At 37.7% G+C, this 24763-nt stretch overlaps 2 protein-coding genes across 4 annotated transcripts in view; both read right to left on the bottom strand.

Annotated features, from left to right (window-relative positions):
• The window catches only part of xrcc1 (X-ray repair complementing defective repair in Chinese hamster cells 1), a 49560-nt gene extending 34896 nt beyond the window's left edge, over window positions 1–14664 (bottom strand). The window contains exons 1-10 of one of the 2 annotated variants that reach the window (XM_030158644.1): window positions 14195–14664; window positions 14008–14100; window positions 12043–12150; window positions 11791–11949; window positions 10128–10205; window positions 6889–7012; window positions 6525–6631; window positions 2610–2766; window positions 2287–2530; window positions 160–276 (exon numbers count right to left, since the gene is read on the bottom strand). In XM_030158644.1, the coding sequence (XP_030014504.1) occupies window positions 160–276; window positions 2287–2530; window positions 2610–2766; window positions 6525–6631; window positions 6889–7012; window positions 10128–10205; window positions 11791–11949; window positions 12043–12150; window positions 14008–14100; window positions 14195–14245 (1238 nt within the window). In that variant the 5' untranslated portion in view covers window positions 14246–14664. The remainder of the gene's footprint in view (window positions 1–159; window positions 277–2286; window positions 2531–2609; window positions 2767–6524; window positions 6632–6888; window positions 7013–10127; window positions 10206–11790; window positions 11950–12042; window positions 12151–14007; window positions 14101–14194) is intronic. The other variant, XM_030158645.1, reaches the window with a different exon arrangement.
• Window positions 14665–16786: 2122 nt separating this feature from the next.
• Window positions 16787–24763, bottom strand: part of LOC115434862 (sialic acid-binding Ig-like lectin 5) — a 29299-nt gene continuing 21322 nt past the window's right edge. For both annotated transcript variants that reach the window (XM_030156984.1, XM_030156985.1), the window contains 3 exons: window positions 20002–20104; window positions 18857–19022; window positions 16787–17828 (listed from right to left, as the gene is read on the bottom strand). In XM_030156984.1, the coding sequence (XP_030012844.1) occupies window positions 17673–17828; window positions 18857–19022; window positions 20002–20104 (425 nt within the window). In that variant the 3' untranslated portion in view covers window positions 16787–17672. The remainder of the gene's footprint in view (window positions 17829–18856; window positions 19023–20001; window positions 20105–24763) is intronic.

Genomic DNA, 24763 nt, shown 5'->3' with positions numbered 1-24763 from the left:
GACTGTTACTATATTCAATGTAAACTTCTCCCCGTGCACTATAGGATTTTTTCCTTTGAGGAGACAGAGTCCAAAAACCTGACACCCATCACTCCATTGTCACAATTTTCCTTGACTATCATTCCTTTCCCACTCCTCTGTGTTCCATTGCTCTCTTACCGCTTGTAGGAGATCTTCTGCTTCCTCTTATGGCAGTCCATTACCCACTCTTTCCGTACGATGATGCCCCCTGCTGCTTTCACTTGGCTGTACTTGGGTGTGTTGGCGAAGGCACAGCTTGGGATAAATGGGCAGACACACACAGACACACACAAACACACACGTAAACAAAGGTGGTTACATCACTAAAGGGAAGCTGACAAGGGCAATAGTCGGCACCAACAGTAGAGATGAAGACGCAATCAAACAGAATTACCAGGAGAGCAAACAGCCCTGTTACACAATCCTATAATCTGTTTCAGCAACGAAATAAACAAACCAAAGGCAGCTCTGGTCCAGTTAGAGGGGAGTCGATCAGATAGTGTTTAGGAACGTTTCTTGTCATTTAATGAAAGTAATAACATTTATTATGTCCATATCACACAGCTGTGACACAGTGATTTTTTTTTTTTTAAATCATGAAATCTGCCAAAGATTTGTTTTACCCAACACAATAAAGCTTTATTCTGTTGTCTCTTTTATCTTATCTTCTTTAAACAGACTTTTGCAGTTTCATCACTTCCTGATGTTTTGGCTCATCACCACCTAATCTTCTGCATTTTCTCCAAATTTATCTCTTCAGTGTCTTTTTGAGGGCATTTTTCTGAGCTGCCCTTGTAACTACTTTATTTGAACAGCGTCCCTCGCAGCAGCAACCTTTTGATGTGGTAGACACATAAATATGAAATATGTACAAACATATTAAGGAACCTTAAGGAAACATAAGCTGCCTCTTTAACAACAACAGCAAATGGTTGATGCACATTGAGATTGTGCGAACTGTAGGATCCAGAAGAAATTCATTTCATCCAACTTACAGTTCTTGATGTCTGCAATGAGTCACTAACCTTGTCCATAATGTACTATCATTAAGACATTTTGCAATGGATTTCATGTTGTTTCCAATAAAATTTAACCCACAAAGACCCAAACAGTCACTGGCGACCAAAAGCATCTACTGATCTCAAATGTTTAATACCTGTTGATCCACTAATCCTATCAATACATGTAAATAATTAGTGTAAAATACAGTTTATCATTTATTCATGGTCGTCAGATATGACTCTCATTTGGACATCCAGAGGCTCCATAGTGAACTTGGAAACACTGTCATCTTCTACAACATTGATTCACCAGTAAAACCCATGGAGCTGGATTAATGACAGTGGATGGAGACACTAGGTTTATGTTCAGTTAATGAGAGCTTGGACTGAAAAGACACTTTTTCTTCAGTTTTCTATGTTTCTGATACAATAACTATGAACTTTACTTTAAGCTTTTATGAACATCTACATAATCAATAAATTAAGTATGGTAAAATAGCTGATTTTCACTGAAAAAATGCGAAATACATAGGAAAATATTATAATAAATGATGATCAATCACTTAAAGGTAGGGTAGGAGATCCTGGAAAAATGGTTCGAGCAAGCAACATTTTGAAAATACACAACTCAAAAGTCCAAACTCCTTTCTTCAGACTTCCCCTCGAATCCATGCCTCCAGAGTACCGGATTGTACGCACAGAGGGGGGAGTGATAAATGGCAATTGAATTTGATAGACATATCACCACTGAATCATTTCAATGGGCCAGTTAAAATGACTGGATGGTGTTCGTTCAGTCCTGTCTGTTCCACAGGTGACTACATTTTTTATTTCTGTGTTTGAGCATTTAATTAATTGGTTGCAATCAGGGTGTGAAGGGGATTTTAAGCAATATGGTAAAAAATGCCCCGGGAAAAGCACTGGGTCTTTATGGGTTAAGGAATTTTACATCATTGCATTTTTAATGCCTCTTAGTATAGATTTGCCAGTTCCATTTGTTGAATAACATCCTTCTGGTTACATTTGTTAAATTAGCCCTTTTTGATTAAATAAACTTGTATTTTTAGTTTAGTCCCTGCATACTGTTACTTGTTATGGTGAGTGAGTTGGACCATACCATGGTAATACATATATTCATGTCACTGCCTCAAGGTTTTTCATACTGTAAACATAAATATTTTTGTACAAATGACCTCTGGGTGCTATTTCTCAGAGCATTTCTAGAAGTGTAAATAAATGATGTGTCCATGGTGTTGAGCCTTACATCAGGTGTGTGGAGTCGGGTGTCCAGTCGGGCCGGTACTTGGCTCCCATGTCCAGGGCCTTTTCCCTCAGCTCTCCTCTGAACGGGTTCTGAAAGCCACTGAGGACGAACACCACCCCCTCCATGATGCGGTTGAATGGAACCTGCTGCGCATTCTCAGACTTTGCTTTCTGTTGTTTGGGTTTGGCTTCGGGTTTAGGGTGACTCTCCCTCTTTTTTTCTGCAGGTCTCGGTGCTGGCGAGGCTACAGACAGAATTCAGGGAGTCACAAAATGTTTCCGTGATCTGTACACCACGCAACGAGACATTGAAGTGGGTTTTACCTTTGGCAGAGCTGGGACTGCTCACTGGGCTTGGCTTGTGTTTGGGGGTGGCAGCTTTGCTCTCAGGTGAAACAGCTGGACTTGCTTTTTTTGGGGGGGGCCCGGGGGCAGACTGTCGCTCTTTGCTGAACTCGAACTTCCTCTTGGCTGGTGGCTGCTGGGAAACAATTACAACACAAGGTTAAAAATGTCATGTTTTTATGCTTTTCAATTCTAAATGACATTTTGATTGTTTTTTCAGCTCTCGTGTCAGCCTTTCTCTACATGTCAAATAAAACAATCAGTGTACATAATCAATATTTCACACACTTAGGGGACCATTTGCCCTTTAATCTTACCTGAAAACAACATACACTGTGTTTATTTCTTTGACAGATTGTTGTTCGAGCTTTCATCGACATCATATTTCCACTCATGAATATAAGATGATACCTTAAAGTGTACCTGTACTCAGGGTTCCTACAGGTTTCTACAAGTTAAATTAAGACTTTTAAGACCTTTTTAAGACTACTTAGAACAGAATTTAACACCCATTTCACTTACATACTGGAGTCCTAGAATTTAGGAAAATGTATTTATTCACTACAATGCTTTGATTCTTACTGTTCCGAGTTATTTCTCACCGGGGGCTGCAAAGTTAGCAATAACTGGCTCCTAATTTCAATATAAATTGTTGGGTTGGAACTGAGTAGACTGTTACTTTCTTTGCAGCTTGGACATTTCACAGACACATTTAAACACAATCCAGTAAACAAGATTATGGCAACAGAACTTGAGATCTACCATATCAACTTTAATACCTTTTAAAGACTTTTTTAAGGTATTAAATGTAAATTTGTAAATCCAAGACTTTTAAGACTTCTTAAGACCTCGTGGGAACCCTGTGGTCATGCTTACGACATTAGTTGTGCTTTGTGCATCACTTATAAGCAAGAGAGGCACAAATTCAGTAAAAAAAAAAAAAAAATCTGCATAAATGCACCATACTGGACCTTTTTATTACATAAATTATGGGCAGGAACAGAACCTAAGGAGAGCAGCCATTGCTGCCAGAAGTGACCAAGTGATCAAGTACGATCGAACAAGCAGCAGTCAGTGAGCAAGACTGAGTGGATTTCCAGGATTTCTGCTCTGGTTGTTTGTGCAACCGTAAGCTTTGCATTCCGACATTGTTCTAGAGATGCAGCCCAGCACTGGCTGATAATGTGTCATCTTAGACTGGTGTCTGCTGCATAGCCAGTCCTTCGTAGTCCAGCTAATCGGACAATACAACGTTACTGCGTCACTACCACTGCTGCAACAGCCCGTGAAGGAGGCAACATGTCTCTGACCATGTCTGACTGAAGGAGCAGTGACTTAGTACTCACATGTACTTGACAATGGGCTATAATGTAAGTTACATGACGTAACTGCTAGTATTATATGTGATCTTTTGAAATAAGTAGCAATGAAATTTCACTACAGGTACCCTTTAATACAATCTGACTAATAATGACAAAAACCTGACTAAACTTTACTAATATTTTCATGAAAAAAATAGAAATGTTCATGAAAAAGTTAGTGAAGGACAAGGTGGGGTGCCATCCAAATTCATTTGAGGGCAGATATAGGGTAGATCCACACAATTCAATCTATTAGCAGAACATTTAAACTACATCTCAAAATCTGTAGCTCAGTTGGTAGAGCAGGTCGTCCAATGACCGTCAGTGGTTCAAATCCTGGCTCCGACTGTCCACATGTCGAAGTGTCCTAAATTGACCCCAGTAGAGCCTGGCAGCCACCAATTGTTATATGAGTGTGTGGGTGAATGTGAGGCTTTGTAAAGCACGTTGGGCACCATGAAGGAGTATAAAAATGCGCTAAGTACAGTCCATTTACTATCTCACAAACCATTCAGTGTTAACATCATGGGAGAAATATAAGACTGACATTAAGAAATTTTATAACTCTTATCTAGGAAAACAAACTCCATGTAAACCGTGTCTGTCCTTGAAGTTCTATTTGCAGATGAGTCATCTAAAAGTCCCTGCAGGTAAACACACCAAACGGAGCTGTCAACACAAACTCACCCAAGTGACATTTTACACATAGCATTTTTGTGCAGCGAAAAATACATTCCCAACTAAATATCCCAAGATTTCAATCATGAAAATCTAAAGGACATGGCATTTTACGCAGAAGACTTTGACTAAGACCAAATCGTTTGCTGTCAAAATCAATGCTGCCCGTCGCCCCCGATCAGCTGTTTTACTATGGCAACAGCCATCCTACTGAACTTCTTTCACACATGGCTGAATAAAATAAACAGCATTCAGACATCAGATACCTAAACATTTAAACATCTGTGACGCACTTTTAGATCAAAACCCAACAGCTCACAAAGGGGCGTTAAATGATGTGCAGCTGCAGCAGGGCGTGGAGCTCAACAAGGGTGTCAAAATAAAAAAAAACAAGAGGCACCACACAGGTGAGCGTATGACAGGCATTACCATTGGCTGCTTTAGGATTTTAGAATTATTTACATACTGTACACACTTGTATTTTTTTTTTTTAATTTTGTGGAATTAAGGGAGAATGACAATTCTTGTGGTGCCTTTATGAAACACATACAAAGCAAACCATTTTTAGCAATTTATGCATAAAAAGAAAGTGCTTTATAATGAGAGATAAAGTATACGTTATTAAATTATATGTGAATAAGTTTATCATGAATATATGTAGCTTAATATGAAAAGTGCTTTAACCCTTTAACCCCTGAGACATTATTTCAGTGAAACAGGCTGTAGAAGCATCATAAAAGGTGCTGTGAGTATGTGATTGTGTTCCATTTCTTCAAGAATTCTTCTACTGTGAAGATCTGGCAGTGGTTTTACTTAACTGTGTGTTTCAGGTGTCAAAACAGGAAAAGACAAAGAGAGGAATTTAAGTTTTTAACTAAATAAGGCACTCAGAATGAACATCAGTAAGAGATTTAGGATGCTGAACATGAACTGTAAACTGGAACACACTGAACAACAAGTATTTGAATTTGGGCCCAGTAGTTTTTATTTTGGGGCTCTTTTTGGCACCTGGTTGAGCAGATACACGGTCAAATCTCAGTGAAAATATAGTTTAAAAAAAAAAAAAAATCACAACAACACTGCAAATAACAGTATAAACAAAAGCGACAAGGAAAACAGAGTAAAAAAAAAAGCACAAACTGTCTATTCTATTGAGCCAGTCTCACTCACTACTCTGTGTTTTGTCCCCCATTACACAGGTGGTCGGGGGTGCACTGAGCATGCTCAGATGCCTCAGTGTGTTATGAAATTGTTCCTATTAAACAAATTGTCGACTTTTAATGAATATTTAAAATAAATCATACGTTCAGAACACTCACCACAGACACATCAGGGGTTAAAGGGTTAAGGACATAGTGTGGGACTAGAGGTGGGTAATCCCAGCTCCATAGAGTAAGTGCTGCAATGAATTGGTTCTACCTGTTCACTTAACACAGGTGATTCCACTAATTATCCCTTCATCTACCTGGACAAGGAGTTGTGCTCATCCAAATAGGCTGGTTCAGTGAGTGGTTGGAACAAATACATGACAGGCCTTTTACTCTATGGAGCTGGGATTACCCACCTCTGTGTGGGACTGCTGCTGTATACCAAATGAGAGAAATTTTGTCGCTACAGACTGAGAAAAAAAAAGACTTCCAAAACAGGAAATTGGTTCTTTCCGAGTGCTTTGTAAAGAAGAAACTATCTAATTTATGCATGAGAAATGGCAAATGAGATAATTACAGGTGAAGAGAAGGCAGTGGAGGGACATGGGTTTAAATTATCTCTCTTTCACCTTGTGCTGTGAATGTGAAGTGCGAACATGTTAATTGCCTTCAGATTACTGTGCATGCATGAAGAGCGTGATTGGTACCTGTGGTGAGACAGAACTGGAGGAAGAAGCTTGGCTTGCTGAGTGAGAGCTACCGCCAGCCTGCAAGGCAGCAGCAGCGTAACTCAACTTTTCACTCTGAGGAGATACTAAAAAGACAGAAGAACAGAATGCTGTGAGGGAAGAAAAGACAAGAATTCCCATAACGTAGCTCAGTATTAAAACACATCTTTCAAATCCCCTCTTCTATACTGTCTCCCAGCATTGCTTAAAGCGGTAATCGCTAAATGATAAAACGCTTACAGACCACTAATTTGTTATTTATATAAAGCAATTTAATGCTATGAAGATCTGAAAGAACTGAAGTGAGATTTCATGGCTGGTCAGTTTAAATAAATGGCTTTACCTTTGAGTGCATTGCTGTTTTTTTCTGTATTTTCCCGATTAAAGAAAAGACTGCCCGGCTGAATGCTGGATGTGGATGAAGGAGACTCATCCTTCACCCTAAACTGTCCCAGCTTTGTCAGTTTCTGAAAGGGCAAAGAAAATTATGACAGAAAATATATTTTATACTGTAGAGAGAGCACTTTCCTTTACAATGACAGACGGGTTTCTGTCAAAAACCACAATTTTCCTCCAATTGCAAGGCATAGGAGCAACACCAAGGACATTTTAGACACCACCTGAGCCAAATGTAAAAGCAACATAGGTAGTTTATAAAATAAATGGCATGACTCCACAGATCTAATGGCTGCAGGTCACACTTCATCAAATTTGTTCTTGACATTTTAGGACATTTTATTTGCTTTTGAGCACATACCTGATAAATGAAGTGCTTTTATTATGAAAAACCTAATTTTCCATTACAGAGGGACCTACAGAATCCAAAACCCTTCAAGAACCCAAACCTCTGAAAATTCTGAAAATCAAGGCAAATCCGTGATGACACGGTTCAGAGGACTAATTATACATTCACAAACTGTAGTGTCAATAACATAAACAGCTGAATATACTACTGTATATATAAAACAGGTATCACATTGTATAGTATGTGTAAGTTTACATGAGCTTCTCATGTGTTTTTGGAATATCCAGCTTTTCTGTTGGTGCATGTAAACATTATATCCCTGTTTCATAAACTTGAACAAGACCAGATTCTAGTTTTGAGAAACCCGAATATTGTATCTAATATACAAGTTACAGTGAAACCTCGCGGTATGAATTTAATTTGTTCCATGACTGTGCTCGTTTCACAATCTACATGTTCTACGAATCAATTTTCCCCTGGAAACCACCCAAAAATCCTTTTTTAAGGGTTGCTAAAACAGAAAAAGTGCAGTTAGAAAGAAAATAGCAATTATAAAAACAAACACACTGGTTTTATTAACTTGTTTACCTTAACGATGAGACAATCTGTGAGTGAGGAAGACAGTGGAGGAGGAGGAGTAGGAAGAGGAAGGTTATTCTATGGAAGGAGAATCTCCTTCCAGAATAATTTCAGGTAGAATTTCTGGCATTTTCTCTCTCTTCACTTAATTTGTTTTTTCTGGCCTCACTTTCATCACTGTCTGCACTTGCAGGTCATTTCATTAAAAACCTATCCAGAGAAATCTGCTTTGTTCTGCTTTTTAAAATGTTCTGAAAATGCGCCAGATCGTCATTAAATACAGCAGGTAGACGACCTGAACTTAAATTGTGTGTGGATGAGTTTTTTTCCAACAAAATCAGAAACCTCTGCTCACTTTACCAACACTTCTTTTACTTTACTGGTAGGGATCTTCCCCTCTCCTACACTGCCCTTGTTTGGGATTTTCCTAAACTCCTCCTCCATCTGAACACTGCTGCTCCTGAATGTGGAGGAACACCTGCTTGTACTGTGGATTTAGGTTAGGCAACAGAACAGTGTCAGATCAAATTACCACTTTATCACAGATATCTAACCTAGGATACAAGTATTCACCATGTCATCAGAGATATCAATGTCTTTGACTTGACTCGGCCTTTTTGCGTTTCTATTACGAAAAAGGACCTGGAATCGGGTACCCAGTACTAGTTTTTTTGGTATCACCTCCGCTGAGGTTCCAAGACTGAGAAACAGATACCAAAATGTGATATGTAAACACTGCAGACCACTGATTGGTCAAAGAGTTGTCTCTGTGACCCATCATTTTACAAAACACAGATGCGGAAGTTCACAGTAAATATAGCGGTAGGTTAATCCACATGATGACAACCCACAAAACTACACCATGGTCGGTTGAGGAGGTTCAGTGGTGGCCGACGTAAAAATTCAGCATGAGCTTGACGAGACAACACACAACCAGCGAGTTTATCAGCAACTCTCTGAGCAAACAACACGGAAGTAACGCGCCGCATCGCTACAATGTCCAGGTACTCTAAAGTTGGTAGTATCCTGTAATGGAAACGGTCTCCAGGAATAGTACCTGGTACCCGAGTCGAGTCCAGCCAGTTCCATGTAGTGGAAACATGGAATTTGCTGGTTTTATACTGTTTATGTTGTTTTAATACTGCTTATATCTTTTTATTCCTGATTGTATTTTTAATCTTTTATATTTATACTCTGAGAGACCTCTGCATAATAACTCCTATGCATCTGAATATGTACAAATGGAAAATAAACTCTTATCTTATAAATAATCAGATTTCTGAGTCCTGTGTAACCTTGTGAGTATCATCACACATATGCATTGTGTACTGCAGCTTTGTAAGAGCCCCTAAATGAAGACTGACCATTTGTTGTCAAATATAGTTTGAAAACCTCAAGTTGGCACATTTCTTGCATTTTATCCACTCGTGACATTGTACCCGTGGTGCCACTGTACGATATCATGACGCCCTCTTGTGGTGCAACAGCAGCATTGCACCCAAACACCCTCCCATGCTGCAACATCGAACGGACAGACACCGGACGGACATGAAACGCGCATTATAGTAGGATAAACCCACACCGTAAAAAAAGGAGTTTATTACTAAATATTTCAACACAAAATATTGTATGTTATCACAATAAGTTGACAGAAAATTATCCAAAATCCAATTTAATCCACAGCCGGTTTGTAAGCAATTAATCGCTTACTTTCGCTGCATTGTGGTCCAGGTGCTCTCTTAATGTCACTGTTACATTCTTATTAATCAAATGATGTATGATAGTAACATGACACATGTTAGCTGAGATTTCTCTGTTGTTCATCAAATAACCCTAAAAACGATCCTGATGACACTGTAGCACTGCTACCTTGTGATATTGTGTGGTTGGCCGAATACCAGCAGCCTGGAGCTATACACCTACAGCTCCATATTGAAGCTCTAGGTGCTTCTGACGCAATATCTACCCCTGAGTTTAATTGTCAACATCTGTAATCTGCACTGAGTGTGTCAGCACCCTGCAGCCCAAATGCAAATGAGATTATGAGATTATATATCAATGCATAATATGAATGAATGTATTTTTTCCTAAAGAATAGTGTTATTTTAGCCCTGGTGTGTACCTCATCTTAGTAAATTTAATTTGGTTTTTTGCATGTTGAATGTTGTTGACCTCCAGATTTGTGGACTTTTTCCTTTGAGAGAAAAGACAAAACATGTACAAAGACAGAAAAATAAGAGAGGAAGTCTTGTACTTACTGGGGAACTCATTGGTTGAGGATCATTTTTATCAGGGGGTGAATGGAACTTCACAAAGGCCAGTCCATATGCTATGTTCTGCAAATATATAAAAAAATCATGGTATATTACAGATCATTTAATGTAGAGTAGGGGTGTGTATTGGCAAGAATCTGGCAACATGATACAAATCACAATACTAGGATCCCAATATGATATATCTCGATATATCATGATACTGTTAAAAAAGCAATTTTTTTATTGGTTTTGTTTTGTTTTTAAAAGATCATTTCCTGGAAGAATTGAATTACACCAGAAATATGCACAAATACTAAACACATTTTTATTTGATCTGAACAGGATCTAATGCTATATCACCAAATTTTCCTGTGTTAAAACTAAATTATGTTTTACAGACTTTACAGTTTAAGATCCTATTCAAATGTTCATATTCTATTAGTTCATAACGAACATCATAACATTATTTTTGTACAATCCCAACAAAGGAACTAACATTATTTAATAAAAGACTGTTAAATAACAATAAATCAAATATAAGCAAAAAAGAAAAACAAAAAAACTAAAATGAACCTCCACAATATCTGCATTTGAATAAATACCTAAAAATATCAATACAGTATTTTGTAATATCAATACAGTATTGTAAAGTGAAATATAGCGATATATTGCAGAACCGACATTTTCTTACACCCCAAATGTAGAGTGATCAAGATCTGCCCTGAATAATGAACTGGAGATATGATCAGGATGTCCCTGTCTTCATCCAACGTCAGCTAGAATGACCTAGTTCAGATTATTTGAAGTGGGAGTGGAAGAGGTACTTATCCATCTGCATTAAGGGTTGGTGGCAAACAGAGTTTTTGCTGCTGGTTTGTTGACGGCAGGATCCTGTATTTAGTGTGACCTCTGTTTGAACTTACCATGTCTTTAACCCTTTTGTTCAGACAGTATGAAATTTATTGCATTTTCTGATGGTTTCATTTAACACAGATGTGTCTGTACTGCTTCTCATCATGAGGACAGGGTTCACAATAAATACTCAATTTAACCTTAGAGACTTTTTGCACAGTACTATTCTTATAGGTAATATACTGACTATGGAAAAGCGCCACCCCTCTTAAAATAACCCAAACAAAGCCTTGAAGCAAACAACAATCCTTATATAACAATGTGTAGTGACCGTTTGCAATTTATGTAAAGAATATTAAAGCAGTGCTGTCCTGAAATATCATACTTAATATTCTACTTAGGGTTAGGGTGTTATGAATATCTTGGTTTTAGCTTCAAAAAGCCATAGGATATTAGAGCAGCTCAACATAAATCAATTAATGGTTAACTATTAAATTAATAAACATTTTTGTTGAAGCATATTCAGTTTGAGTAATTTTCTAAGAAAAAAAGGGACATAAATTTCCTCTTCTGTAAGAGTAAACAGAGTGTTTTTGGTTTGTTGAAGAAACAAAATTTGAGATCATTATCATGGTTTTGAGGAACACATTTGCACCATTTTATGACCTTAACAGAACAAAAATGAAACTTCCTAATCAAGATTAAATTCCAATCAAAGAACGATTAAAAAAATCATTAATTGCAGCTCTAAAGGAATTTTATTTTTCAACAGATATTTTTTCAACTAAATGTATATACCCCTCTCGGTGCTTACCTTACTGTATGGTTGGCTACACACAATCTTAACTCTGTCCCACTTCTCCTGAGCTGTGCTCTTCTGCAGCTGGTTGGCTGCAAAGAAACGGACCCGGTTCATGTTGGTGCTGTTACGGCTTTCCGTTGGAGACATGAAGGAAGATGTAACCAAGAGAACCTAAAATAAAGAGGAAAGAGTAACATAAAATGTGGATGAAGTTAACAAATATTTGCAAAAACAGGCTTACATTAACTTGTTTGGTGTGAATACCTCATAGTCCTGGTCTCTGACTGCTGAGGAGTTTCCCACCAACACTTCGATGAAAGCTGACCCTTCATTTCCAATGTCGATGCTGTGCACCTGCTCCTCCTTCTCAAACTGAGGGAAAACCAGACACAGTTTTGCTTATGAGGACATTCAAGATTACAACAGACTATAACAGTTTTACAAACTGATTTAAATAAATGCAAGGATATTCAGTGTAACACTAAGAGGACAAGCCACTAGATATCTGACATCTTAAGACTTGAATGTGGAGTGAAAATATTTGCTTTTGTAAAAGTTCATGGATTTTTGTTGATTACAGTGTGACAGGATTCTGGTACATCTTGAGGACTTCAGAAATTAATAAATAAATTCATTAAATGCATCTTAACATTAAGATGAAACAGCATCTTTAAACATACCAAAGGTTTTAGAGTTCCTTGCCATCCAACAGGTATTTTGGCATGAAGTTGCCATTTTGATAATTGATGGTAACTTAACAAACACCTAAATGGTATTCAATCTTATTTAGTTATTTATTCCATTTCTTTGCTCTATTTATCATTATTGTGACTTCAAATTTTTAAATTTTATGTTCTTATACTGGTTTTTATCCCAGATTGTTTTTATTTTATCTTTTCTGGTTTTTATTCTGTTTTTATTGCATCTTGTTTTTATTTATTTGATCTTATTTATTTTATTCTTTGACTTATCCATGCTGCTATACCGATGAATGGTGGAACACTGAGCACTTTTTGTCCTGTCTGTAAGCGTGATCAAGTGCCTGTCCTGCATGTTCAATGTATGTGTTGTTGTAATGCCAAGGCAATCACCTAGACTGCAAAACAAATTTACCTACTGGTATAAATAAAGTAACCTTAACCTTGATCTTTCACTCAGTTCTGCTGACTGAACAAAGTTTAGGTAAATATTAGGGCTGTCAAAATTAAAGCGATAACGTAGATTAATCCATCATCATGATTAATCTGATTAAAAATTTTAATGCAATTAACCCATCTGCAGCACAGAATAATTCTGAATGTTTCTGGCAACACATTTTGGGTAGTTTGTCAAAGTAGAGTTGCTGTCGCACATGTGCAACTGGGCAGTTGATCCGGTAGTGACAGGCAGCAGAACCAACCGATAAAGATAGAAGACGCTAAACAGCAGGTTGGCCCTCTGGATGAAAATTTGAGTGTAAAAAAAAAACCCACGACAGAACGGTTGTTTCAAGTTGTTTTGTCGAATCTGCTGAAAGTGTTTGCTAAACACCGTAAGTGCATATATATTCCCTTGTTTCTTGAGTTTGTTTGCTCAAAATGAAAAGCGATTAATATAGATTGAAAATTAACATTTAAATGTGATTAATTGAAATTAATCCACAGCAACCCTGTGATTAAGCCTCATAATCTAATCATTCCCTGACAGACAGTTTGGCCGACTCCCTATCAGAGTTGATTACTTAACCAACATTTCTATATTTTGGTCTAACACAGTGAAAACCAACAACATCAAATTGAAAAAAAGAAAAAGAAAATGTCTTTAATCTGAGATCTTATTTAACAAGATGAAAACAACATACAAGGCACTTCTTTCTGGTTTTAAACACTAACTGATGGTCAGGAGATGACAAATACTATAGATAGTAACACTCAACACAAATCTCTTTTCAACGTCAAAATAAACACGGGAAAAATGAAGTAAGCATTACTCCAAATCATTCTCTGTGTTTAACCTTGAATGTAAAACTAAAACGCTATGCACAAGCATATTTTGAACAGTACATTTATAATGTGATAACTATAACTACATATTCCTGTACTTTGAACAGTCTGTACTGGTATAAGAAGTTGAAACGGCATCTCTACTCTGACCAGCCTTTTAATATAAGAGGTTTTGGTACTTTTGCCAACTCTAGATACACATCAGTGTAACCAGCCACCACAGGCTGACTGGAAAACACAAACATACCTGGAGGATGACTGAGGTCTGCTTCTCTCCGGGTCTTGCTGCTTTCCACTTTCTGTATGTGTCAGCGCTCAGCAGGTTGTCAGCCTTGTGAGTCTGTTTTCAATGTTAACAAGCGGAGAAAAACTTAACAGAGGGGAAACGTCACTGTTTGTATGTTATCTCTATAAATTCAGTGAACGTAGCTTACTGGATCCTCGGTGCTGCAAGACACGACGTGCTTCAGTTTAATTTCAGGCATGCTGCTGTTGTTGTTGTTGGTATCGCTCTCAATTAGCTGTCAAGTCAAATACACCCCGTCTCTAATCACAATCGTGAACGGAAAAAAACAAGCTACAGTTTCTGTCATCGGCAGTAGCAGCTATGTCGACAATGTACAAAAACTACTTTATTGCTGGAAAGGCGTTAGACTTGTAGCTAACATGCTAACGTGCTAGCAAACAATAGGCAGGGTGAAGTTTTCCTGAGTAGCCTGGCCGTTTTAATAAACCTGAAGGGCGGTTGCACGCACACCTTTGAAACAGTTATGGGCTCGTATCACAGTCGCTTAGTTTGACAAAGTAACAAACGTCAGAGAAAGGATAATAGTAAGTTTAATTTTTAAGTCAAATAAACCTAGAACCGAAGTCATTTTCCCACCAAAAGCCTGACAAGTGTGGTTCTGTGACGTAAGTTCCGACTTCCGGGGTTTCTCTCCAATGAGAGCGCTTCTCTTTCTTCTTCTATTTGAGTTTTACTGGTAGTCCTCCAGCTGGCGGTAGGTGCACTACCGTCACTTACTGGACTGAAACAGTAATGATTGCTTCTTCAATTTTTTCAAATGCGTTTAGTACAAGAGACGCTTCACTTTGCTGTCTACTGTTTATTTATCTGGTAAAAACCTAAGATTGGCCCTGTTCCAGAGTGATTGGTGAGAAGAAAGATTGATGAAGCGATTACCCATCATGCCTAGTGCCTAAAGTACAAGCCTGTGGGGGCAGTGTTATGATCTGGGGTTACTACAGTTGGTCAGGTCTGGGTTCAGCTGAACCTGAATATACTAAATGAGGTCTGAACATGAGTGGATTTGTTCTTCACTGGTGACGCAGATATATTCCATGATGATAAATGTCAGGATTCATCAGGATCAGATTGTAAAGAGTGGTTCAGGCCACCACGAAGCAGAGCCCTGAAACCCACTGAGAATCTTTGGGATGTGATGGAGAAGACTTTACACAGTCTCCATCATCAAAAAATGTTGAAATGACATGAAAAATGACAAAAATGCATTTTGTTACATCTAGTGTGATTTGGGAAGGCTTTTTTTTTTGTTACTGCCTTAATGCATTCCGTTTCATTTGTGATATGATATGATATGATTATACTAATTGATTAACCCAGAAATGGGAAAGTGGGGGAGACTGTAACCCAGGGTTAATGTAATTAATCAAACTAAAACTAAGCACTAGCAGTGAAAAATGAATTCCACTAAATTAAAATAATGCAGAAACAGTTGTTTTTTGTTTTGTTTTGTTTTTTTGTCAGTGGATCATGGTCTAACAGAAAAATGAGTTTGCACAATGTGGGGCCACTGGGATCTGCCATCCTACCTCTTTCAGTTTCTACAAATAAAAACTTTTCCTTAATCCTGTAAAGCCTGAGACATTAAATTATTGACAGAAAATTCCAGTTCTTTGAAACCAGAGCCTTTATTGGTCCTTCTGAACAAGCAAAAAAAGGTTTGTTTTTTTTAAAATATCAATTTCCATGTATGAGTTTCAATTTTGTATCGTATTTGATACATTGGGTCTCAATGCTCAAATATTATTATTTTTGAACAAACAAAAACATAATATAACTCAAACATGTCTAACAAATTGGTAATTCCTTTTCAAAACTGGCAAAGTTCTGTCTCCCGACAATCTTGTAGTTTCACTGGAAAGGCCTTTGGTGAATGAATTCGTCCCCCCTAGTGGATTATATGCGTATTGCATGTATCTAATTGTATACATCAGGTTTTTCAAGAAAGAAATGTTCACATGTATCAAGTATGGTACATTCATAATAGGGCTAAAAAAAAATTATAAAAACTTCTTCTTCATGCCACCTGAAAAGTAAATAAAAATAAACCTAGTCAGCTTCTCTACAACTAAACTCGAACCTTTTTATATGCTTGTAAATTGAACTAGAACTAAATCAATATCAAACTGAAAGACTTAATAAAATTGTCAAAACTTCAACGTCATTGGTAACAGAGCAAATAACCACACAGACTTATCTTGGGTGTAAATGTCCATCTTCTGTCCCTTTAATTTACAGTGAACAGACACTGCCACAGAAACAGCAATGACATTAAAAACCACAGTGACACAGTTAAAACTCTAAGATACAGTTATTCTTAAAGGAACAGAAGTCATAGTCGTCATTAAAGTCATGGACTACAGCTGCTGCAAAAAAAGAAGTGCAAAAAATAAACTGGCTTGAACAGATAAAATTTAATAATTTGTGCTTTTAGGCATAATGGAAAAGAAAAACAATATAGACCACAAGTCAATACACAAGAAATAGCATTGTTTCAACCTAGAAATTATAGAAAGATTGGCAACTACCTCGACCGCAGGCTACAGTTGTGGAAAAAATTATTAGACCACCCCTTGTTTTCTTCAATTTCTTGTTCATTTTAATGCCCGGTACAACTTAAGGTATATTTGTTTGTACAAATATAATAACAACAAAAATAGCTCATAGTAGTTTAATTTCAGAGCTGATATGTAACCATTTTCAATGTTTTCTTGATAATAACCAAAATTACTTCAGTTCTTACATCAGTATCTATGGCATTGTACTGACAAAAACAGTGCTTTTAGGCATTCCATGTTTTGTTTCTGTCTGTTTTAGTCACATGATACACACAGGAGTTAGTCCTTGATTGCATAGCCACTGTTTTTGACAACTTTTGATGGTCTAATAATTTTTTCCATGACTGTATGTTCACACTACCAGCATCAACCCTTGAGGCAGATTTACTGCTCAGATCAGAATTTGTTTTGTTTGGCTGTTCGCATTATTATTTTTAAATGTGGCCAGTATCAAATTACAATGTGAACTGGTCATGATCCTGATCTGTGCAAAGTGTTCAGGGCAGGCCTGTGAAAATACTCCACTACAAGTAGAGCATTAAAAACATTTCTTTTAAGTTTTCATCGGGCAGTAAAATGGTCCAGTTAGTGTTTTATATATGATACTTTTTTTTGTTCATTTTACTGCTCCATTCATGTGCATTCCATTCATTTTACTGCTGCACATGTTAAAAGTTAAGCTCACTACTGTAGTATTTGAGTGACTCTATCCAGTACAGAGTTATGATAAATTTCAATCTAGACTGACATAAAAGTCACATTATTTCTGATGAAAAATCAATAAAAATGTGTGTCTGATTTAGGATCACATATGGAAGTGGCCTTGACAAGAATGATGAAAAGATCAAATTCAATGTGTTTGAACAAAATGACTATGATTAAAATCTGAGTGGGGAGATCAGATTTGGGCCATTTTTACCTGCAGTCAGAACAGAGCCATGTACCTGTTTATGAAAAGACAAATGCACTAAATAACTATAAAAAAAACAAAAAACATGTAAAAGTAGGTGTAATGTTGTTATTGAAGTGCAGCAGGAGAATGTTGGGAGTTCAGAGGATCTCCAGGTAGATGGCGGTGTCAGCATCGGCCACAGCAGAGCTCTGACCCTCAACACCACCTCTGAGTCCTGAACCCACTCGTCTGTCCACACCTCCATGTTCTGCTCCCCGTCTTCTCTCCCCTCCCCTTCTGGCCATTGGACGGATCTGCAAAGGGGAATATCAGAATCAGAATACTTTATTAATCCCATGGGGAAATTACTGGGTGTTACAGTTGTTCCATTCAAGTATAATAAAAAGTAACAGGAAAGAAATTATCAATACAACAACAACAAAAAAATACATACATAAAGCTTTAAATATACAAACATCTATAGCTCTGAATAAATTAAGATACAAATTTAGATGAAAAATTTGAACAATATGTACCAGACAACATATTATCAATATGATAATTAAAGAAATATATATTAGTGTGCAAAAATATTGTTGTGTGTAATTATAATTATGTGGTTATAAGGTGGAATTAAACAGTTTGGAATGATTTCCTGTGTGGTTCAGTGGTGCATCTGGGTAGAATCAATCTCTCACTGAACATTGCTCCTGTGACTGACTAGCATGTCATGGAGTGGGTGAGTGGAGTTGTCCAGTATTATTACCTCTGCCAGGAGGTATTGTGATCACTTTGCTTTGTGTTCTTGTGTTTGTGTGTGTGCGTGTGTGTTTGAATGTTTGTTTGTTTGTTTGTTAGCAAGATAACTCAAAAAGTTACGGACGGATTTTCAGGAAATTTTCAGGAAATGTTGATACTGGCCCACAGAAAAAATGATTAAATTTAGGTGGTGATCGGGGGGCAGATCTGTCTTGGCGGAGGTCTGCGCTCTTCTGAGTGCTTTTCTTTTTGGACAACATCTGCCTCTCTGACACCACTGTCAGAGAGTCCAGCTCCATCCTCACAACATTACTGGCTTTGTGGATCAGCTTATTGAGTCTGTTGGCATCACCAACCCTCAGCCTGCTGTCCCAGCATGCAACAGCATAGATGATAGAAGTGGCCACGACAGACTCACAGAAGATCATGAACATTGTCCAGCAGATGTTGAATGACCTCAGGAAATAGAGATGACTTTGGTCTTTCTTGTACAATATACAGTGTATAGTGTCGCTAATCCCAAAATGTTTCTTAAACCTCTGTTTGTGCAGTACTTTCTTCTACCGACGTACAAACCAAATACCTGCTTGGTCCGGACAAACAGAGGTGTGCAGTTCTGGTATACAAGCTGGTAGCTGCCATTCGTGTAGATATGAGTCACTTCAGTGCAGTTGATATAGAGGGGCATCCGCTCTTGATAAATCCCCAAACCTCCAGGATACATAGCCGGATGTCTACGCAGGACATGTCTAAGAGGAGCAGAACAGGTGCATAATCTTCACAGAAAACATTGAGGAAGACATTTCAAGTGAACAGTGGAAGGACTGATGTACACTCAAGGAATAAAGAAACGCACCATTTTCATTTTCTCGATTTTTTCAGAAATATGATAGTTACTGCAAAATTGTAAACTACAATGAGTTCAGTACTATTCGAGTCAAAAGGAAATGATTGTTTTCCTGGTTCCAGTTGATTGATTTTGATTAGCAATAAGAACTGTATTTTTGTATTCCTCACCCATGTCTGCTCATGAGTGAAACTCACAGATGAACTGGACCTCTCCTCAACTGTGCACAACCATTCCCTATAAAAAGACACCAAAATAGAGCAAAAACACATTTGTCCACAATGCCGCCACTACTGCAACCAGAGAGAGATCAGGCCATTGGCATGCTTCAAGCTGGACGGAGCAGAGGTGTTTGGAGTCCACCACTCTACCATTGTATGCCTTGCTGAGCGTTACCACACCACCGGCTCCTCCAACGACCACCCCAGATCTGGTCGACCACGTGTTACAATGGCTGCACAGGACCATGCCAATCAGCAATTGGCTACAGCCCGTCTGCTCCGTCCAGCTTGAAGCATGCCAATGGCCCGATCTCTTTCCGATTGCAGTAGTCGTGGCATTGTGGACAAATGTGTTTTTTTTATTCCATTTTGGTGTCTTTTTATAGGGAATGGTTGTGCACAATTGAGAAGAGGTCCAATTCATCTCTGAGTTTCACTAATGAGCAGACATGGGTGAGGAATACAGAAATACAGTTCTAATTGCTAATCAAAATCAGTCAACTGGAACCAGGAAAACAGGAAAACAATCATTTCCTTTTGACTCAGTATAGTACTGAACTCATTGTAGTTTACAATTTTGCAATAACTGTCATATTTCTGAAAAAAATCGAGAAAATTAAAATGGTGCGTTTCTTTTTTCCTTGAGTGTACTTCACATACTTTCTGGTTCTCTTTTTACAGCAGTAGAGCAGAAGAGACAAAATGAAGATCACCAAGCAGATGGTCACAGCAGGGATCACCATCCACAGCAAAGGGGTTTTCACTGGAGGTGAGAAAAAACACACTGAATCAATAACCAAACCTTCACTAAGTACTGATAAAAATGAACATTAAAAATGGTTTTCAATGATCTAAAGGCGTCAGAGCCTTTTCTGTACCAGGTCCAAGGCTTTGGAACATTCTGTCCCGAACTTATCACAAGTGCACAGTTAATTTTAAACCTCTTTTAAAGACACACCTATTTGCACTGTTTTTTTAATACAAGTGTGTAACTTTTATTTGTTTTATCTTCTGGTCAAGTTTTAGATGCTATTCATTCTATTACTGTGAATCTGTTTTTAGCAGTTTAATAAATTTCATATTTGTTCTTATTTTTTCCAGTTTTAGCACATCTTCTATAACATGGGTCAGCAACCTTTGCAATCTAAAGAGCCATTTTAGGACAGAAGTAGAAAAACAAACTGTCTAGAGCCAAAAGATACTCTTATATCTTTCCTCAAAGTGGTAGATGTATAAGAAGCTCTTTAGGATTAGTTTGTAATCTACTTTTACAACTACTTTTTTTTTTTTAAATTCATTTGGAGTATAGTCTACATTTTTACAACTGCATTAACATCAGAATCACTTTATAGTTGCAACAATAATAGCAAAATGTGTAAAAAAAATCAATCATTCAATCAATCAATCAATCAATCAATCAATCAATCAAAAAAGTGTCATTCATTTCCTTTTGCTTCCTTTTGCAGATCAGTCCACAATCCCTTCATGTTCAGCCAAGGTCAGAGAGGAGCACAGTTTCCAAACGTGCATTATTACTGGAATTTACTGATGATTTTTGTGTGATTTTTGAAATAAACAAGAGTATTTTGTGTAACTTTTTTGTTTTTTATGTGAAAGTGGAAAGTGAATTTAGTTGACTTGTTTCAGCCTTTTCATCAAGATATGTCAGCGTGAGCTTTGTGAATAAAACATTAGCACTCGGTCTATACTAAATTTGGATCCTGCATTTCAAAAAGTCAATAAATCATTGAGTAGGAAGACTCTGCAAACTTTAAAGGGCAACTGGTCCAATCTGAGTTGTTTAATCTGTAGATGGATTTAACCCCTATTCACATGCACTAGTATTACTTGTGACCGCCTGTGATTTCAATGTTAAAGTGCACCTGTACTGGTCATGTGTACAACATTAATTGTCTTCTGTGTATTACTCATAAGCAAGAGAGGCGCAAATTCAGTAATAAAACCCCATAAATGCACTACACTGGACCATTTCATTAAGTAAATTACAGGCAGGGGCAGAACCTATGGGGAGCAACCATTGCTGGACGCAAGTGACGTACCAGTCACTGATTCCAGGTGATGAAGTAAACAAGCAGCAGTCAGTGAGTGAGATTGAATTAAAGCACGTGTTTGTGCTTGCTATTTGTGCAGCCGTAAGCTTTGCACTCCACCATCATCCTAGAGATGTGACCCAGCGTCTGGTTAGTGACCAGTCCGTCACAGCCCAGGTAACTGGACTATAAAATGCTACTGCGTCAGTACCAGTGCTGGAACAGCCCATGAAGGAGGAAACATGTTGCTTACCATGTCTGACTGATGGAGCAGTGACTGAACCGCTAGTATTATATATGATCTTTTGAAGTAGCTAGCAATGAAAAATTACTTCAGGTGCCCTTAAATCACCATGTCTGTGATCCATGCAGTAAATTCCCAGTGTTGTATAAAGTACTGGAAAATCATACTTGAGTAGAAGTACAGGTGCTCTACCAAAAATGACTTTGGTAGAAGTTCAAGTCACCAACTGAAATGCTACTCAAGTTAAAGTCTTTAAGTTTCTAGTATTTATTATACTTAAGTAAATCAAGTAATCTACAATTAAATGTACTTAAGTAATGAAAGCAAAAGTACAAGTAAATATTATAACAACCAAAGACAGTCAGAATTCTGAATATTATGCTGATGCTCACATCAACGGATCACTGACAGGTTGAGTGTGGACCGTCATTTGCACTTGCACATTACACACTTAGGCCCAATGACAAATCAGCTTCCTGACTTTGTTGCAGTCAGTGGTAATCTAAACGGTGAAGACACCAAATTTTTTTTAATTTAGTTTTTGTGACAAGTAACAATACTGTACATTAAAAATGTATTGGAGTAGACGAATGCAATTGAGTTGAGAAATGTAGAGATTACAAATGACCAAATGGTCACATGGAGTACTAGAGTATTGTGAATACTGCTTCAGTTTGTGTTGAAACACTTGTATGAGGGTGGCTTGGTGAAGCTCGTTGCTAATGGTAATGGTACTCATCAGGGGCTGTGCTAAGTCTGACCTCTGATCTCATTTCTCATAGTTTTGTGTTGAGTTTGTATTTCAGACTTTACATACTCTGATGGCTTGGGAATCCTTTACAGCAGCTATAGCACAGTACAGTCAATGGAAACATTTTTTAGATACACAGTGGTATCAAAGGCAGGGATGTGTTAATAGATACAGGCAGTGTCTAAAAATTGGCAGTTTCAGTCCATTCCTACTTTAAATGTTGAATGTTACTTCAGTTTATTATCCTCATAGGGAAACTTGGCCTCTGCATTTCGCCCATGCTAATACACACAACACCATGCATTAGCAATTAGCAATTAGCAGACATCAAGAGCAGTGAGCAGCCACTGAAGGCGCTTGGGGACTAACTCCAGATCTACACCAGTACCGTGGTCAAGTACACTGACTATTCATATACTTCTACAAATGGAACCGGACTCAACATCCATATTTGGATATTATCATTCAGCCATATTCCCCTCTGTGACGAATGTAATAACAATGAGAATAGTATCTAACAAGTGGTGCCAGGCACAACGAACCCCGCCCCTTGCACATATTATAGCTTATTTTGGCATCGATCCAGATGATCTCATCATGTCTATGTGTGTGCTGATGTCAGTATATCAATTGCCTCTATATACTATATATATACCAAGTTTGAAGTAAATTGAAACAAAATGGGTGTTTTTATAGACATTTGAAATTTCCCACATTATAAGTAAATGGGAGGGAAAAAAAAGTTTTAAAAAATTCATACAAAATTTTTTTACTTTGATCTACTTTCCCCAAAATATAACCACATCTTTTCTGAGTCACTGGCAATCTATAAACCCAATTTGGTAAGAATTCAACCAATAGTTTTGCTGCCACAGACGTATTAAATTTCACCTGTTAAGTAAATTGGGGGGAAAAAAAATCAAAAATTCATAAAAAATTTAAACTTTAACCTACTTTTCCCAAAATGTAATGACATCTACTCTGGGTCACTGGCAATCTATAAACCCATAGTGATATGAATTCAACCAATAGTTTTGCTGCTAGAGTGTTAACAAACAAAGAAACAAACAAAGAAACTAACACACCGAACCAAAAACACTACCCCTTGCTTCCCTTTCGTGTGGCGAGTTAAAAATTGAATACACTAGAACTGGCAATACATCCAGGGTGTACCCCGCTTTCACCAATCTGCACTTATCTGATAGGCTTTGGCACCCCAAGCAGTTCTGGAACAAAAGAATATACTAAAAATAATATACTAAAATCTTGTTTTACACCTCACATATTCAGCTGTTTTTTGATGTTTCACATATTGAGATACTGAACTTTGGTATCTGAATTTTGAGATGTTGTACTGAATGACTGGCAAATTCATCATTCATTAAAACTAGAAATTATTGTGTATTCATGCAAGATATATTATACTAATTACCTGTTCCTTGTGGCTATTTTAGTTTTCTCAGTGTGCAATTATAGTGACATCTAGTGGGGCAATTTCAGATTACAACAAATTGAATAGCCCTCACCTCAGCCTCCCCAATGGTGGCCACTAAAACATAAAAAGTACAAAAGGCCCTCATTTGAGCGAGTGCTTGTTAAAGGGATATTAACTCTGGACCAAATACAGATACAACAGGTGATGGTACTGCAGCTAAAGGCTGGATAGCACCCACTATAAAGAGGAAAACAGAAGTATTGTTGGGGGCTTGACATGGTGGCCCTCATCAACTCCTGATCATTCATTCATTTTCTGAACCTGCTTTATCCTCACTAGGGTCACAGAGGTCACTGGAGCCTATCCCAGCTACTTATGGGCGAAGGGGGGTACACCCTGGACATGTGGCCAGTTCATCACAGGGCTGAACATATAGAGACAAACAATCACTCTCACATTCACACCTATGGGGAATTTAGATTAACCAATTAACCTATCAGTGGGAGGTGGGAGGGTGGGAGGAAGCTGGAGTACCCGGAGAAAACCCACACAGACACAGAGAACATGCAAACTCCACACAGAAAGTTGATGGGTGTTGGAATTGAACCCAAGACCTTCTTGCTGTGAGGCACAAGTGCTATCCACTGCACTACTGTGTCACCCACTCCTGATAATATCTGCTAAAAATAATTATAATATCATCATTATTTCCTATCATTTCTGTCACTACAGATTTAAATATATGTGCTTCCGTCATGTACAAAAGATGTTTAATCATTAACTGTATGTAATCAAGGGGCTTTATAGAACATCATTAATGTGTGTTTTTCTCCTCATATTTAAGCTAATTGATCACAAATAACGTGTATTGTAATTTTAGCAGCACTACTAATAACATATCCCACTGAGTCATCATATGTTTGGTTGAGTTACTGTTTAGT

This window comes from Sphaeramia orbicularis, chromosome 16 (genome assembly GCF_902148855.1).
Source record: "Sphaeramia orbicularis chromosome 16, fSphaOr1.1, whole genome shotgun sequence".
NCBI classification, from domain to species: Eukaryota; Metazoa; Chordata; class Actinopteri; order Kurtiformes; family Apogonidae; genus Sphaeramia; species Sphaeramia orbicularis.
Note: the sequence above shows the minus strand (reverse complement) of the source record. Positions and strands in the feature narration are given on the sequence as shown.